General features: G+C 43.5%; 1 protein-coding gene and 1 pseudogene across 1 annotated transcript; both read left to right on the top strand.

Annotated features, from left to right (window-relative positions):
* The first annotated feature begins 252 nt into the window (after nt 1–252).
* On the top strand, nt 253–17,117 carry COA7 (cytochrome c oxidase assembly factor 7). Its single transcript, XM_036101407.2, has 3 exons — nt 253–427; nt 3,794–3,934; nt 15,843–17,117. Exons 1-3 carry the CDS (start codon nt 322–324, stop codon nt 16,289–16,291), a joined length of 696 nt encoding a protein of 231 aa, XP_035957300.1. The 5' UTR covers nt 253–321; the 3' UTR covers nt 16,292–17,117.
* Nucleotides 7,634–11,631, top strand: LOC144381687 (uncharacterized; annotated as a pseudogene).
* Nucleotides 17,118–17,721: the final 604 nt, after the last annotated feature.

The raw sequence follows: 17,721 nt of genomic DNA on the forward strand, positions 1-17,721 counted from the left end.
CTTGGTGAGGCACACAGTAGGCACTTAGAGATCACTGTGCAGGCAGAAAATCATGAAGGGCACAAAGCTGGCACAGAAAAAGTGCTGCAGAAAGACTGTCACCGGTTTTAGGAAACGAATGAGCGTAGCAAGGTTTTTAACAGCTTGAAGCTTCGACAGCTCCAGGATTTAGGTTCGCGGTGCTCCCGCTTCCGGAATAGCGGGTGAGCGCGCCGCCCTCGGCGGCACGCCCCTCCGGGGCCCCGCCCCTCCGCTGGCTCACGTGAGCGCAGGGCGGGTGTGCTGAGCCGCGGGCTAACCTCGGCTGGGCGAGCAGGGGCCATGGCGGGTGTGGTGGATTTCCAGGACGAGGAGCAAGTGAAGTCCTTTCTGGAGAACATGGAGGTGGAGTGCAACTACCAGTGCTACCGCGAGAAGGACCCGGACGGTGAGCGCTGCCAGCGCAGCCTGGGGACACGTGGGGACGCATGGGGGAAGGGTGGGGGCCGCACGGGTCACGAGCGACCGCTGAAGGAGGTCTGGAAGGGGTCTCCGGCCGGGGACTCGTGGGAACGCGGTGGGACACTGACGACCTTGTGTGTTTTGGGGGGGAACGGGTTGGGTTCCTCCAGGACTTGCGGGCCTCGCAGCTGGGGTATCCTCGGCGGGACCGAGCCTGGAGGCCGGGGCGGGTACGAGGAGATGTGCTTGGGTGTTGGGAGAGAGGGGTGGGGATACATCAGTGAACAGATACCATTCCCTGTTCTTCTGGAGCTTACATTCTAGTGGAGGGAGTTGGACAATAAACGTAAGGAAATAAATGAAATCGTATGTTAGAAAGTCAGTGCAATGGGAAAAAGGACTGACAGGTATGGGGAGTTGAGGGCAGTTTTAAATTAAGTGGTCAGAGGGAGTCATTGAGAAAGTGGCATTTGAACAAAGCCTTGAGGAAGGTAAGGGAGATCTATGCTAGGCAGAGGTAACAGCTAGTGAAAAGGCCCTGAGGCATGAATGTGCCCCTTGTGTTCTGGGAACGTTGAGTTGACTTGAGTGTGTCAGTGGTCACCCAGAGCAGCCAGTACCTTTGGGTGGTTTTCTTCTTCCTACTTTATTTTTATAAAAGGGAAAAAAAAATGACACTGGCCCAGTCTTCTTATAGCTTGCAGTCTGGTTTCCAGAATATGGTAAAGCTATTTCTTGAAGCTAACCAACTAGCCAGAGTTGCTCTGCTGTATAATGGCTTAACAAGAACCCAGGGTGGTTCTCTGAGGGCTCGCCGGTGTCGTAAGAAGAGTTGGAGTCACTGAGGAGCAGGATAGTTGGGGAAGACTTCTGGGGGAGGTCAGGAGGAGCAGGCAAGCGTTGATTAAATGGAGGACAGTGTGGGAGAAGAGAATGCTGTCTTGTGGAAGATTGAAGTGAGGCTATAGTTAGAAATACGATTGAAGAGGGAGTCTGGGCCACGGTGTGTCAGGCCTTGAATGCCAGGGTAAGGCATTTAGACTTTATTCTGTAGGCAGTGGAGAGCCATACATGTTTTTGAGGAGAGAGTTCATGGTAATGTACGCGGGAGAGTAGTATAGGGAGCAGTGGAGTGGGGGAGGGTGGGCGTAAAAGGACTGGCTGCAGCACTTCAGAAGGAGAGTATCGTTACTATAGCTACTGTCCTTTGAAGTCATCATGATCTCTCACCAGGATTACTGAAATAGCCGCCTAACCTGACTCTGCATGCTCACTCCCTTAAAATCTGTTCTCTACCCTCAAACTGTAATTAAATTTTCATTTTGTTCTATTAAATGCTATCCTATTAGATTTTTAAATAACAAAACAACACGTTTGTTGTTATCAATGCTAGCGTGTACCCCTTCATGTATTTTGTTCTTCCGTATCCATCCAGGCATGTACAAACATATACACTGGAGTAACCTTTTAAAAATGCAAATTGGGGGCGCCTGGGTGGCTCAGTTGGTTAAGTGTCTGCCTTCCGCAGAGCTCATGATCCCAGGGTCCCGGGATCGAGCCCTGCGCTGCATCCGCCTCCCTGCTCCGCGGGGAGGCTGCTTCTCCCTCTCCCTCTGCCACTCCCCCTGCTTCTGCTCTCTCGAGCGCGCGCTCTCTCTCTCTCTCTCTGTCAAATAAATAAATAAATAAAATCTTTTTAAAAAAAATAAACAATAAATAAATAAAAATGCAAATTGAATCATATCACTGTCCTTCTTAAAACCCTCTAGTGGTTTGCCATTGACGTGGAATAAAATCCTAAGTCCTTCCTGTGTTCCACAATGCCCTGTGATCTGGCCCCTGCCTTTCTCTCCTCATTTCCTACCCCTTTTCTCCTCGATCCAGCTACGTTATACCTTATTTGTACCAAGCTTATTCCCTCTTTTGGGTATTTTTGTCTATTGTTTCTTGTACCTGGGACTTTCTACCCCATTCCATTTCATTGTCTTTAAATAGCTAGTTCAGGGGCGCCTGGGTGGCTCAGTCGTGAAGCGTCTGCCTTCAGCTCACGTCATGATCCCAGCGACCTGGGATCGAGCCCTGCATCGGGCTCCCTGCTCCTTGGGAAGCCTGCTTCTCCTTCACCTAGTCCCCCCTGCTGTGTTCCCTCTCTCTCTGTGTCTCTCTCTGTCAAATAAATAAATAAAATCTTAAAAAAAAAAATAGCTAGTTCATTCTTGTTATTCACATTTCAGCTTGGACATCACAGTCCTTACTAGGCCCTCCCTGCCCGGTTTATGGTAACTATTCCCCCAACATGCATAACAAACTATCCTATCCTGTTTTATTTCAATCATATAACAATTTATTACTGTTTAAATGCATCTTAAAAAAATAAATGCATGGGTGCCTGGGTGGCTCAGTTGGTTAAGCGACTGCCTTCAGCTCAGGTCATGATCCTGGAGTCCCGGGATCGAGTCCCACATCGGGCTCCCTGCTTAGCGGGGAGTCTGCTTCTCCCTCTGACTCTCCCCCCTCTTGTGCTCTCTCTCTCATTCTCTCTCTCTCAAATAAATAAATAAAATCTTAAAAAAATAAAAATAAAAAATAAATGCATCTTGCTCACCTATTTACTTATTTTTTTTCCCCTCCTCTAGAATGTAATTTTTAGGAGGGCAAGTGACTATATTCCCAGCATCTAGAACAGTGTTTGGTACATGGTTACACATAAATGTGCAAATATTTGTTGAATGAAAATGAATAAGATGAGTGTCATTTGGGATGAAGAAGAAGGGACAAAGACAGAGGGGAGAGATGTTAAGAAGAGGCTCACTGGGACTAGAGACTGCCAAAGAGAGTCTTATTTTCAACTCCTTTAGTAGCTACTATTTCTACTCTGTCATTGGGCTTCTCGTTCCCAGCCTGGCTGAGGTGTATAGTTGTGGAGGCACCCCTTTCTTGCTACTACAAAGACTAGCCCATAGACCCTTTTGGTTTCCAGGGTTTTATTGCTGAACTTCCTGGGAAGTTCCAAAGGTAGCAAAGTTTCAATCGTGGAAGTCAGTGAGTCTTTGACCCTGGGTGACAGGGAGCAGAAGGGCTCCCCCAGGATGGCTGGTGAGTGGTGGGGCCAGTACAGCGGCCTTGGTCTCTCCAGCCTGTATATTGCTTAGTCCCTGGATAAGGGCAGACGATGCCGTTTGTAGGAATGGCTGAACACCACCTGCATTCTTTGTGGTGAGGTCACCTTGCCACCCCTCAGGACAGAAGCTGGTCCTAAATAAAAGACATTTTGGCCCGCTCCACCTCAGCCTTCCCCACTGCTGTGCAGCAGCCCCAAACATGAAGAACAGCTCTTGCCTTTTCCTCACAGGATGCTATCGGCTAGTGGACTATTTGGAAGGGATCCAGAAGAATTTTGAGGAGGCTGCCAAGGTGTTGAAGTTCAACTGTGAAGAGAACAAACACAGCGATAGCTGCTACAAACTGGGGGCCTATTATGTGACTGGGAAAGGTAAGGAGGCCTCCGCTTTCTTTGGTCATTCTTATTGATAGTCATGCTGGCCTCACATCCTGAGCCTCATGCTGTGCCCTCTTCACAGAAGGGTCCTCAAAGACCTTGGGGAAGCACATGGTAGGAAGATTTGGAGAGCGTTCAGCAGGGTGGGTGGGGGAAGAACATAGCCTTTCAAGTCTGGCAGACCTTGGGGAATGCTTTTAGCAAGTAGTGGGATCTTGAGCCAGTCACTTTAACTCTGCCTTAGTTATATCACCTGTAAAATGGAGAAAAATAGTACTTGCTTCATAGGGTTGGTGTGAGGATTAAATAAGATAATGCAGGTAAAGGCATCAGCATGTGCCTGGCACAGAGCAAGGGACCAATAATTAATTCTCTACCATCTTATCTTTTCGCCTCATGCCCTAATTGCAATTATCACTGGAGTAGTGAGTCGTGTTTATCTATTGCTAAATAAATTATTCCAACAAACTTATTATTTCACATAGTTGCCATAGGTCAGGAATTTGGGATTGGCTTAGCTGTATGCCTCAGGGTCTCTAATGAGGTTGCAGTTAAGACATTAACCAGGGAGCTAGGGCTGTAGTCATTTGAAGGCTTGACTGGAGCTGGAGATTCCAATTCTAAGATTGTTGGCTTGTTAGGAAAGGCCTTTCCAGCTGTTATCAGGAGACCTCAGTTCCTGGTGACAGGGATCTCTCCATGGGCTGCTTGTGTGTCATTATGGCATGGCATCTGGTTTCCTCCATAGTGAGTTATCCAAAAGAGAGAGCATGATGGAATCCACAGTGTCCTTTATGACCTACCCCTGGAAGTCACAAGTTTTTCATTTCCATCACATTCTGTTCATTAGAAGTGAGTCAGTCAGTCCAGCCCACACTAATAGAGAACTAACATCCTACTTCTTGAAGGAAGGACTATCAAAGAATTTATGGGCATATTTTATTTTTTTATTTTATTATTATTATTTTTTATGGGCATATTTTAAAAACACCACAAAGGGGCGCCTGGGTGGATCAGTCGGGTAAGTGTCTGCCTTATGGCTCAGGTTATGATCCCAGGGTCCTGGGATCGCCCTCTGTTGGGCTCCCTGCTCAGCAGGGAGTCTGCTCCTCCCTCTCCCTCTGCCCGCTCCCGTGTGCTCTCTCTCTCTCAAATAAATAAATAAAATCTTAAAAAAAAAAAAAACTTAATGTGAAAAGATACCCCGGTATTATTTATCTAGCAAAATTTTATTTTCATTAACTTACAATTTACAAGTAATATATAACTGCATTATATTAATGATTTAAAAAAAAACCAAAACCTGTGTGCCAACAGTAGCAGCTAAGTTAAATAATGTTACCTCCATTGTATGGAATGTTATTTAGCCCATGAAAAAAATAACGTTCCTAGAGCATCTTGTTGATGTGATGAAAGACTTATGAAATATGATATATATGTGTGTGTATATATATATATATATTTCTTCAGTGAAGAAAGCCAAATACAGATTTGTATATGGTGTGAACTCACCTATATGATACAGCATGCAAAACCAAAAATGTTCCTAGCTATTTAGTCTCTGGATTTGTGTCTTGGTAAAGTTTTGGGTTCTTTTTGTTTTTATACCTTTTTTTTTTTTAAAGTAATCTCCACACCAGTTTGGGGCTCAAACTCACAACCCTGAGATCAAGTCGCATGCTCTATTGACTGAACCAGCCAGGCCCCCACCCCATCTGTTTTAAAGTAATGTTTATACCATATTTTACTATAGTTTTCACAAGAACTTTGAGTTCCTTATTGAAATAGGGAAAACAAAAGTGGCTCTGAAATTATTTTCTCTTATTCGACAAATCTATGTGATTAATGATTGTACATTGAGACTTTTTTCCCCCTCTTAAATGTTCCTTTATTGAGCACACTTCTGCTATCTTCAGTGAAACAATGAATTAGATATGGACCATAGCAGAGAAGAAGGACACTAATACCTGTTACACCTGGGAGAGCTTGATAAGCATCTTCAGAGAGACGTGTAAAGTACTGTGGGGGTTCAGTGCTGATGTAGAGGGTGTTGCACAGAGGAGGCAGCATTGAAACTGGGACTTGAAGGACAGAGTGGAGTTTGTTTGGTGGAGGTAGAATAGAGTTGTCTCAGGCAGAGAGAAGGTATTTGAGGATGAAAGAACACAGAGTGTTTAGAAATCAATACTTAATCCTGTTAAACTGACATTCTTAAATAAATTTCTCTGGGTGTTCAAACCAAAGTCATCAAAGAAGATCCTGTTAGCTGATCTTTGCTACTCAAGCCCTTTCGTATTGCTGTTTAGCAGACCTTGGACCCTGCCATGTCTAAAAGCCAAAACTGTTGGGGCACCTGGGTGGCTCAGTCGGTTAAGCCTCTGACTCTTGATTTTGGCCAAGTCATGATCTCAGGGTCATGAGATCGAGCCCCACATCAGGCTCCATGCTCAATGGGGAGTCTGCTTGAGATTCTCTCTCCTTCTCCCTCTGCCCCTCGCCCCCACTCACATGCATTCTCTCCCTCAAATAAATAAATACATCTTTAAAAAAATAAGGGGCACCTGGGTGGTGCGTTTGGTTAAGGTTCTGACTCTTGGTTTCAGGTTGTGATCTCCTGGGTTGCAGGATCAAGCCCCATGTCAGGCGTCATGCTCATCGTGGAGTCTGCTTAGGTTTCTCTTTACTACCTGGTGGCTCAGTCGGTTAGGTGTCCAACTCTTGGTTTTGGCTTAGGTGATGATCTCGGGGTTGTGGGATTTAAAAATCTTTTATAAGTAAATAAGTAAGTAAATAAATGCCAAAACTGTTGACTTCCCCTTGTCTAGTTCTGAGCCAAAGAATTTTCCAGTCTTTTTGCCCTTTTTTCCTAAAAAAAAAAAATACCCAGTGTCCTTTCTTGACACAGACTGGTTAATAACTCTCCTTTACCAAGGATCGCTTGGGGCAAGGGAAAGCGTAGGAGGCCAAAGAACCCACTTTTAGTGCAGCATCAAGCAAGACATTTTCCTTCCCTGAGCCACAAATTCTGTGTTGACAAAATTAGAGTAATACGGCCCGCTCATACTTTCTTCATAGGATTTTTCTGAACATGAAACGAGAACAGATGTGACTGCTTTCTTTTTTTTTCTTTTTTTTAACGATTTTATTTTATTTATTTGAGAGAGAGAGTGAGAGAGAGAGCACAAGAGGGGATAGGATCAGAGGGAGAAGCAGACTCCCTGCTGAGCAGGGAGCCCAATGTGGGACTCGATCCCGGGACTCCGGGATCATGACCTGAGCCCAAGGCAGACGCTTAACCAACTGAGCCACCCAGGCGCCCCAGATGTGACTGCTTTCTTAAATTGTAAAATGTTCTGGGGCACCTGGGTGGCTCAATCGGTTAAGCATCTGACTTTGGCTAAAGTCATGCTCGGGGTCGGGCTCTGTGCTCAGCGAGGAGTTTGCTTCTTCCTCTCCCTTTGCTCCTCCCCCATGGTTGTGTTCTCTCCCTCTCTCTCAAAAAAAATAAAAAAATAAATAAAATATTAAAAAAAATTGTAAAACATTCTATCAATGTGAACAGGTCTGACCGTACTGGTTGCTGCAGAACCTACTTTGGATTATATACTTAGAGTGTGCACACCTAAGGAATGCTTTGGCCACATGTTTTCATATATGAATTTAGCTCTGAACTATTTTTGTGAAGCAATCTAAATGTCGTATGAAAAGAAGTAGAAGTTAACTCTTTTTTTTTTTTTTTTTTAAGATTTTATTTATTTATTTGACAGAGAGAGAGAGAGAGAACAAGTAGGCAGAGGGAGAGGGAGAAGCAGGCTCCCCGCTGAGCAGGGAGCCCGACGCAGGGCTCGATCCCAGGACCCTGGGATCATGACCTGAGCCAAAGGCAGCGGCTTAACCGACTGAGCCACCCAGGTGCCCCTAGAAGTTAACTCTTAACACACATCTCTTTGAGGAGATATTATGCAGCCAGTAAAACAGATATTAAGAAGGGTTTCTAATGGGGAGTGAAGGAGGCTCGTGACATGTGAAAACAAGACCAAATTGGGGCACCTGGCTAGCTCAGTCAGTAGAGCATGGGATGCTTGATCTTGGGGTCGTGAGTTTGAGCCCCATGTTGTGTGTAGAGATTACTTAAAACAAAAAAGCAAGACCAAACTACATAGTGCTAAGAGGAAATACACCAAAAATGAAGTAGTGATGGTCTCTAGGTGGTGGTAACAATGGATGATTTTTGTTTCCCTTCTGTTTAAGAGTCCTCAATTTGGGGGCGTCTGGTGGCTCAGTCGATTGTGTATCTGACTCTTGGTTTCGGCTTAGATCATGATCTCGGGGTTGTGGGATCAAGCCTCGTGTCGGGCTCCGTGCTGGGCATGGGGCCTGCTTGGGATTCTCTCTCTCCCTCTGTACCTCTCCCCGCTGCGCACGCGCACTCTCTCTCTCTCTCAAAGAAAAAAAAAGAGTCCTCAATTTGCTCTTCTAAAAAGTGGAATTTAGAGGCAGAGATGAAGGCTCAGATAAGTTAATGATAATGCAGATAATCTTTAATCTAGACCATTCTTGTATACTTCAGACCACATGTAGCTGATTGTTTATTAGACATTCCTACTTGGAGTTCTCATAGGCATCTCAAATTTAACAAACCAAATATGGAATTCTTAATTGTTTTCTTCTCCCCCCAGTTTATTATGCCCCTGTTACCTTCCAAGAGATACCCTTAGCAAGTGGTACCTCTCTCTACTAGTAACTCATGGCCATTTTATCTCCAAAATGTCTCAAATCTGTCCTGTCTCTCTCCCTTTGCTCCTACCATTCTTACCACCCTCCTCTCCTACTTGGATTACAGTTAGGAGATTAATGCAAGTCCCTAAATCTCTTTCCATAAGGCATCTAAATGAACTTTTAAGAATATAAACCAAAGGGGCACCTGGGTGGCTCAGTTGGTTGAGTGTCTGCCTTCGGCTCAGGTCATGATCTCAGCGTCCTGGGATTGAGCCCTGCATCGGGCTCCCTGCTCGGCAGGGAGCCTGCTTCTCCCTCTCCCTCTGCCTGCCTTTCTGCCTACTTGTGATCTCTCTCTCTCTGTCTGTCAAATAAATAAGTAAAATCTTTAAAAATTTTTTTAAAAAGAATATAAACCGTGGACACTGTCTTGGGGATGTGTTTGAGGGCGGCCGACCCACAGCCTATACTTTCTGTGGAAGCCTGAGCTGGCCTTTCTCCCTTTGTGTTGTAACCAAGTCTGCCAACAACAGTGCAGTTCACCCACTGCCCATCTTAACAGATTCAAGAACAAGGGGAAAGACGGTATAAAAATGAGGTGGTGCCAAGTAGAAATTAATGTGAAACCTGAGGAAAGCTAAGGAGGAAGACTCGATGCTGAAAGGAGAAATGTAAGCTCATTTCTTGATAATGCTACTTCTCCACTGCAGGAAAACCACAACAACCAGGGCAGTGTAAGTTGGTCTGTTGATAACATTGTCAAAGGCATAAATAGCAACAATTTGGAAAGCCACCTCCAGGTTACTCAAGCTGCTAAGAAACTGCTTTCTGTGGAAAAGCAGCCCACATAGACAACATAATATGGGCTGGTTTGATTCTAAAATTTGTGTCCTTTTTGGACAGAAATGTTCATAGTCCCATTCAATTGAATCTGCTTGAGCCCTCACTAACATAGCTTCTGGGATATCAGAACAGACCAAGGCTGTGGTAGATAGAGGTGCTATCCCAGCATTCATTTCTCCATTGACAACTTCCCATGCTCACATCAGTGAATAAGCTGTATGAGCTCTAGGAAACATTACACGAAATAGTTAAGTTTTCTGAGACTTGGTTATCAAATATGGTGCATTTGATCCACTGTTGGTCCTTCTTGCAGTTCCTGGTATGTCATCTTTAGCATGTGGTTACTTAGATAAACTTATCTGGACACCTTCAGATTTTTGTTCCAACAAGGATCCTACGCTCCTGTAGATGCTGTTGAGCAAATTCTTCCCACTTTAGTTCATCTCCTTTATTGCAGTGATCCAGAAGTATTAGCAGATACCTGCTGGACCATTTCTTACCATACTGATTGTCCAAATGAACAGATTGAAATGGTTGTGAAAAGAGGAGTTGTGCCCCAACTGGTGAAGCTTCGAAGAGTTCCTGAATTGCTCATTGTGACTTCTGTGCTAAGAGCCATAGGAAGTATTGTCACTGGGACAGATGAACAGACTCATGTTGTAATAGATGTGGGAGCACTTGCCATCTTTCCCAGCCTGCAATGAGCCCCAAAACTAATACTCAGAAGGAAGCAACGTGGAAAATGTAAAACATGACATCTGGCTGCCAGGATCAGATGTGGTAAGTTGTGAATCAAGGATTAGTCCCATTCCTCATTGGCATTCTAAGGAGGACTTTAAGACACAAAAGGAAGGGGCGCCCAGGTGGCTCAGTCGGTTAAGCATCTGACTCTTTTTTTTTTTTTTTAAGATTTTATTTATTTATTTGACAGAGAGAGACACAGCGAAAAGAGGGAACACAAGCAGGGGGAGTGGGAGAGAGAGAAGCAGGCTTCCCGCGGAGCAGGGAGCCCGATGCGGGACTCGGTCCCAGGACTCTGGGATCATGACCTGAGCCGAAGGCAGACACTTAACAACAGAGCCACCCAGGCGCCCAAGCATCTGACTCTTGATTTTGGCTCAGGTCGTGAGATCAGGGTCATGAGATTGAGCCCCACGTGGGGCTCCATGCTTAGCCTGGAGTCCGCTTGGGATTCTCTTCCTCTCCCCCTCCACTTACTCGCTCTCTCTCTCTCTAAAATAAAATAAATAAATAAAATCTTAAAAAAAAAAAAAAAGACACAAAAGGAAGCTGTATGGGCTGTGACCAACTATACAACTGGTGGACTGGTTGAATAGATTATAAACCCTGTTCATTGTGGTATACTATAACCACTGATAAACCTCTTAACTGTGGAAGATACTGTGGTTATTCTGAACATCTTTTCAGATATCTTTCAGGCTACTAAGAAACTAGGTGAAACTGAGAAACTTAGGGGGCACCTAGGTGGCTCAGTTGGTTAAGCACCTTCTCTGTGTAGCTCCTTCCTTTCTTCCTCCCTTCCTTCCTTCCAGATTTTATTTATTTGAGAGAGAGAGAGAGCGAACATGAGCTGGGTGGGGGGCAAGGCAGATGGAGAGGGAGGTGCTCCAGAAATCCATATAGGGATGCTCTTGTCTTTGGCCTAAAGTTAAGCTGCACATGCATAGAGGGAGACTGAGAGACCTTGTAGTGGAAAGCTACTGGGGAGCTGTGAACTGAGAAGAGATTCCATATGTTTCACAGTGATCGGAGTGGTTTGAATTCCAATCAGCCAGAGTGGAGAGACATAGAACATCACAGACATTCAACTAAGACTCCAAAAAGGCCATGCCTTAGTAGTAAGATTATTTTAGATTTGCTCTAACAAAACTTAAAAACAAGTCCCAAGGGCGCCTGGGTGATTCAGTTGGTTAAGCGTCTGCCTTTGGCTCGGGTCATGATCTCAGAGTCCTGGGATTGAGCCCCACATGGGGCTCACTGCTGAGCAGGGAGCCTGCTTCTCCCTCTCCTCTCCCTCTCTTGCTATCTCTCTCTTTTAAAAAAAAAAAAAACAAGTCCCAAAGACATTTTGGCTTGATTCACCAGTGAGTTAGCTACCTGCCAGAACAAAATTCAACAATCTTCAAAGGAATACAACAAAATTCAGACTGAACAAAGTATCATTTACAGTGTTTCGCATAAAGTAAGAAATTGCTAAACAACAACAAAAAAAGCAGTCCTAGATATGACAGAGATGTTGGAATTAACAGTTAAATATTTTAAAACAGGTATAATAAGGGGCACCTGGGTGGCTCAGTTGGTTGAGCCAACTCTTGGTTTTGGCTCAGGTCGTGATCTCAGGGTCATGGGATTGAGCCTTGTGTCGGGCTCCACGCTCAGTGTGAATTCTGTTTGTCCCTCTCTTTCTGCTCCTCACCCTATGCGTATGCACAGGCATGTGCCCACTCTCTCTCTCTCTCAAATAAATAAATAAATAAATAAATAAATAAATAAATATTTTTGTTAAAACAGGTATAATAAATATTTTTAAGGGTTTAAATAAAAGATGGGCATAATAAGTGAACAGATGGGAAATCACATTAGCGAAATTGACACTTAAAAAGAACCAAATGAAATCCTATAAATGAGGGGGCGCCTGGGTGGCTCAGTCAGTTAAGTGTCTGCCTTCAGCTCAGGTCATGATCCCAGGGTGTTAGGGTCGAGCCCCATGTTAGGCTCCCTGCTCAGTGGGGAGTCTGCTTCTCCCTCTCCCTCTGTCATTCCCCCTGCTTATGCGTGTGAGCACGCACTCTCTGTCAAATACAATTTATGGGCGCCTGGGTGGCTCAGTTGGTTAAGCGACTGCCTTTGGCTCAGGTCATGATCCTGGAGTCCTGGGATCGAGTCCCACATTGGGCTCCCTGCTCAGCAGGGAGTCTGCTTCTCCCTCTGACCCTCCTCCCTCTCATGCTCTCTGTCTCGCAAATAAATAAAATCTTCAAAACAAAACAAATACAATTTTTTTAAAAATCCTGTAATTGAGAAACATAATATTTGAAATTGAAATTTACTGGGCAGGCTTAACAGCAAAATAGATATTTCAGAAAGTAAATTTGAAAGATTGGTGAACTTGAAAATAGGATTATAGATATTATCTAAAATAAAGTGCTAAGGAAAAAAAAGAACAGAGCCTCAACCCGTGGGGTTCAGTATTCATCATTCTAACATATGTGTATTGGAGTCCCAGAAAGAGAAGAGACTTGGGGGGGGAAATATTTGAAGAAATAACAGCAGAAAAATTTCTAAATTTGATGAAAAGTATCAATCTACAGATCCATGAAGCTCAGTGACCAAGCAGAATAATCAATGAAAATTACACCTAGAGACATCATTACCAATTTGGTGAAAACCAAAGGTAAAGAGAAAATCTTAAAAGCAATCTGAGAAAGACACTGAAAGGAACAGTGGTGAGAACAACCCATGACTTCTCGTCGGAAGCAACATAAGCCAGAAGAAAAAGAACAACATCTTTTAAGGGCTGAAAGAAAAAACTGTCAAGCTTGAATTCGACTTTAGCAAAAATATCTTTAAAAATGAAGATGAAATAAATTCATTTTCAGATAGACAAAAGCTCTGGAAATGAGTCATTAGCAGAGCTACGCTACAAGAAATGTTAAAGTTGTTTGGGTCGAAGGGAAATGGTAACAGATGGAAACTCGGATCCATACAAAAGAATAAAGCACACTAGAATATGTGTGTAAATAAAAGACTTTTTCTTCATTTCTTACTGTCTCTAAAAGACTGTCGAAAGCAAAAATAATAGCAGTGTTTGTGAGGCTTATATATAGAAGTAAAATGAAAAAGTAGTATATGTAGTAGTAAAACCTGACGGCAATTAATACAAGGGTTAGAAATGTGGTAAGTGAATGAAAGTATATTGTAAGGTACTTACATTATATGTGAGGTGGTATAATATTAATTCATGGTAGATTGTGATAAGTTAATGTTATATATTCACTAGATAAGTCACTGAAAAGGGAGGTATAACTAAAAAGCCAATGATGAGAATGACATGGACTATTAGAAATACACAATTTGGGGCACCTGGCTGGCTCATTCGGTGGAGCGTGCAACTCTTGATCTCGGGGTTGTTGGTTTGAGCCCCACATTAGGTGTAGAGATTACTTAAAAAAATAAAATCTTAAAAAAAAAAAGAAATACACAATTCAAAAGAATGCAAGAAAGGAGAAAAAGCAAAAAGCATTTGGGACAAATGGGAAAGAAAGCAGATTGTAGACTTAAATCCAGCTATATCAGTAATTGCATTAAATGTAAGTAAACACTCCAGTAAAAGGCGTAGATTGTCAGGCTAGATATAAAAACAAGACCTTAACTATATTCTATTTAATTATAAAGGTGGCACGAATACACTCTCAAAACTGAAAGAACTCAGGGGATATAGAATCTCTGAGCTTTTCTGGAAAACTCTATTTGATAGCCAATAAAGAGGTTAATCAAAAGGTAATTCAGGGGGCACCTGGGTGGCTGTCTGTTAAGCGTCTGCCTTCAGCTCAGGGCATGATCCCAGAGTTCTGGGATCCAGCGGGCATTGGGCTCCCTGCTTCTCCCTCTCCTGCTCCCCCTGTGCTTGTGCGCTCTCTCTCTCTCTGTCAAATAAATAAATAAAATCTTAAAAAAAGAAGAAGAAGAAGAAGTAATTCGGGAAGGAAGAATATCTAATGAAAAGACCAGAGATGAGCAGAATCCATTTAGAATGACTATTGGGCTAATTAGGGATACCAAATAGAATGTAAATAATGTAAACTTTTAGGGCATTAAAAAAAACCATAATATTTCCTGAGCACTTATTATGTGCCAGGTTCTTTGTAAAAACACATTTAAGCTTCTGACATACGAAGTATAGATACTGTTATCCTTATTTTACAGATGAGGAAAACAGAAGCTTGTACAAGTTAAGTAACTTGCCTAAGGTCACACAGCCAACAAGAAATGGAGCCAGGACTGGAGCCTAGGTTTTCTGGCTATAGGGCCCAGGCTTCTGTTAACCACTGTGCTGTGCTGTCTTCCTAAGTTGAAGTAATTGAATTGTTAGTAATCCTTTATCTCTACCCCACCCCCCAAGATATATGTTAGCAATCCTTTATCTCTACCCCACTCCCCAAGATACATGTTAGAGATCATCCTCCAAGCATATGGCCCATTGATATACATCTGAAGGGTCTCATGACTTAAGGTTTTACTAGATAGTAAATGACACTTTCTAACAACAGCTAGCCCCTCAAGGTCTTGGAAACCTTGCTTCCAAATTCCTTAGAGACTTACACCATCCCTAACCCCCTCCCAACTTGAAAGTATATAATCAGTCACTCCTCACAACCCCAGTGCAGGTCTTTCTGCCCACGGGTCCTGCCCCTGTGCTTTAATAAAACCACCCTTTTTGCACTGAAGATGCCTCAAAAATTCTTTCTTGACCATTTGCTCCTGAGCCCCAACATTTCACATCAATCATACATGGGGATTAAGCCCTGTCACCACCTTTGTTTAAAATCACCTGTTAGCAGCTTCCCATTGCTCCTAGGATAAGTACAGGATCCTGCATGATCTGACCCCTGCCTGTCTCTACAGCCTGTTTTCCCTAGTGATTTCTGGGTTCTAGCCGTATGAGCTCCTTTTCTCTTTGTATCCTATTCCTGCTGCCTAAACAACCCTCACCCCGTATTTTTTTCCTTCTTTTTTCCCGTTATATTATAGCTCAAATGTCACTTCTTCGGGGAGGCTTTTCTTGACCTTATCCCCAGGTCTAGGTCAGAGTCCTGATACATTCTCATAACATCCTGTACTTTTCTTCCACATGTTTGTCACACTTAAAATAAAAAATTTAGTTGTGTGGTTGTTAAATATCTGTTTCATTAGACTTAAGATCCACAAAGTTAGGGACAGTGTCTCTTTATTGTCCAGAACCTAGCACAGTGCTTGGCAAATAATATGTATTCATTATACATTTAAATTAATGAACATTGAACGAAGTGCTGATAAGATCACAAGTTCTTGTTGTAACCCCATGAGGTAGCTATTATTATAATCCCCACTTTTCAGCTCCTTTAGGGGTGGCCTATCTCACAAGATATCACTTGAAGAAAAGATTCCAAGGCTTAAAAGCTGGAAGGTTTGTGCCTCATACCAGGCCACCTTCCTTTTGTGCTGCCTTAGATCAAAATATATGAACTTTATTCAGGAATTATTCTCTAACATTGGCCTGAGACGTTCAGGTTCTGCCCTGGCTTGGGTTTATTTTTTTCTTCCCTTTCCTTCCTCCCAGGTGGACTGACCCAGGACCTGAAGGCTGCCTCCAGCTGCTTTCTGATGGCGTGTGAGAGGCCCGGAAAGAAGTCTGTGGAGGCGTGTCACAACGTTGGTCTCCTGGCACATGATGGACAGGTCAATGAGGACGGCCAGCCTGACCTGGAGAAGGCTAGAGACTACTACACAAGGGCCTGCGAAGGCAGCTATGCCTCCAGCTGCTTCAATCTCAGTGCCATGTTCCTGCAGGGTGCCCCTGGCTTTCCCAAGGACATGGGCCTGGCATGTAAATATTCAATGAAAGCCTGTGATTTGGGCCACATCTGGGCCTGTGCCAATGCCAGCCGCATGTACAGGCTGGGGGATGGCGTAGATAAAGACGAGGCGAAGGCCGAGGTACTAAAAAATCGGGCCCGGCAGCTGCACAAAGAACAGCAGAAAAATGTCCAGCCTTTGACATTTGGGTAGTGTGGTCCATATTCCTAAGCAACAAACAACTTGAGGCTGGCACCTCCTATGTCTTATGTAGCCCTTAAAGGTCAACCTGCTGGGGCAGGAAGACTTGGGACTTAATGTCAGTAGCTCCGGTTACATAGACCCATTGACCCAGAGTGTCACCTACTGGGTTGTAGCCTAAAATGTTTATTTCAGTCAGTGTTCTTTTTATCTGTTGTGTTCTGTGAAGGCACGCACATACGGGATTTTTGTTCTCAAAGTCTTATAGCTCAGTGAAAAACAGCAAACTAGGGAGCCATAGAGATTGTGGGGGGTACGGAGGGGAGACAGAGCAGGAAGTTGGAAAAATCAGCAGCCATAGTGCCTGAAGGAATCAGATGTTGTTGTTGTTATTATTATTTTAGTTGGGAGGGCTTGAAAATCAGAAAGTATCTTGATTTACATAATAGAGGGCTTAAGGAGCTAAGAACAAGTCAAATAGTCACAACTGCCACCCTCTGACTTATGTAATCATTGGTGTGGGTTTCCTTTTTGCCTTTAGAATCAGATCTTCAATAAATTCACAGAGATTGGGAGGGACGTACAACATAAAATTAAAGGTCGTTATATGTAAGGGTTGCCAAAGATGATGAAATGTAAGCCTGCCTTTAGTGGAGGCATTCGCAGTTGACAGCATCCCCAGTCCACTCCCCTGGCATTGCTCACCATGCTTAAGGAGCACATTATTCCCAAGGCAACTTCAGCTAGGGATTTGTAAGCAAGGATATTGTGACACATTTTGTCCCTTGGAACTGAACCTTTTTAACTGTCCCTGTGAATAAACTATTTTGATCGATTAGTAGTTTGTGTTATTGGTTTCTCTCCAGATTCTGGGTAAGGTAGACATTATGTTCTACATGGTGGTTGTGCTTTTTTAAAATAAACATTTGCTCTTTTTATTATCTTTCTAACTTGTCACTAGGGGGCGAGCTTGTCGTTTTCCTGCAATAACAGGTCTGATCTGTCACCACCTACTGTTTCTGGGCTTCCAGTTTTGCAGCTGTCTTAGAAGGAAGGCTTGCTGTGTGGATGAAGGTTTGTAAGCACAGCCTGCCAGCTTCTCAAGTTGATAGAGGAGAGGGACTTTCCCAGAAGCGGACAAGAAGTTTTAAAAAGTGAGTTTATTTTTTAAATGTGAAGTAGCTTTTGTTTTGTTTAATATAAACTCTGTAGGCCAACAAGCATATGAAAAGATGCTCAGCATCACTAATAATTAGGGAAATGCAAATCAAAAACATGAGATAATTATCTCACACCTGTCAGGGTGGCTGTTTTATCCAAGCATTGGCTGCCAGTCCAAGCATTGGCAAGGATGTGGAGAAATTAGAATCCCTATACATTGTTGGTGGGAATGTAAAATGGTTTAGCCACTACAGAAAACAATATAGCAGTTCCTCAAAAAA

The sequence above is a fragment of the Halichoerus grypus genome, chromosome 5 (genome assembly GCF_964656455.1).
Source record: "Halichoerus grypus chromosome 5, mHalGry1.hap1.1, whole genome shotgun sequence".
NCBI lineage: Eukaryota > Metazoa > Chordata > Mammalia > Carnivora > Phocidae > Halichoerus > Halichoerus grypus.

What these genes read in the sequence shown, in the direction of transcription:
- COA7 (XM_036101407.2), top strand. Translation starts at nt 322, where the DNA reads ATGGCGGGTGTGGTGGATTTCCAGGACGAGGAGCAAGTGAAGTCCTTT. An exon ending in CCGCGAGAAGGACCCGGACG is followed by an intron (nt 428 to 3,793) that starts GTGAGCGCTGCC and finishes TTTTCCTCACAG; the next exon opens with GATGCTATCGGCTAGTGGAC. An exon ending in CTATTATGTGACTGGGAAAG is followed by an intron (nt 3,935 to 15,842) that starts GTAAGGAGGCCT and finishes CCTTCCTCCCAG; the next exon opens with GTGGACTGACCCAGGACCTG.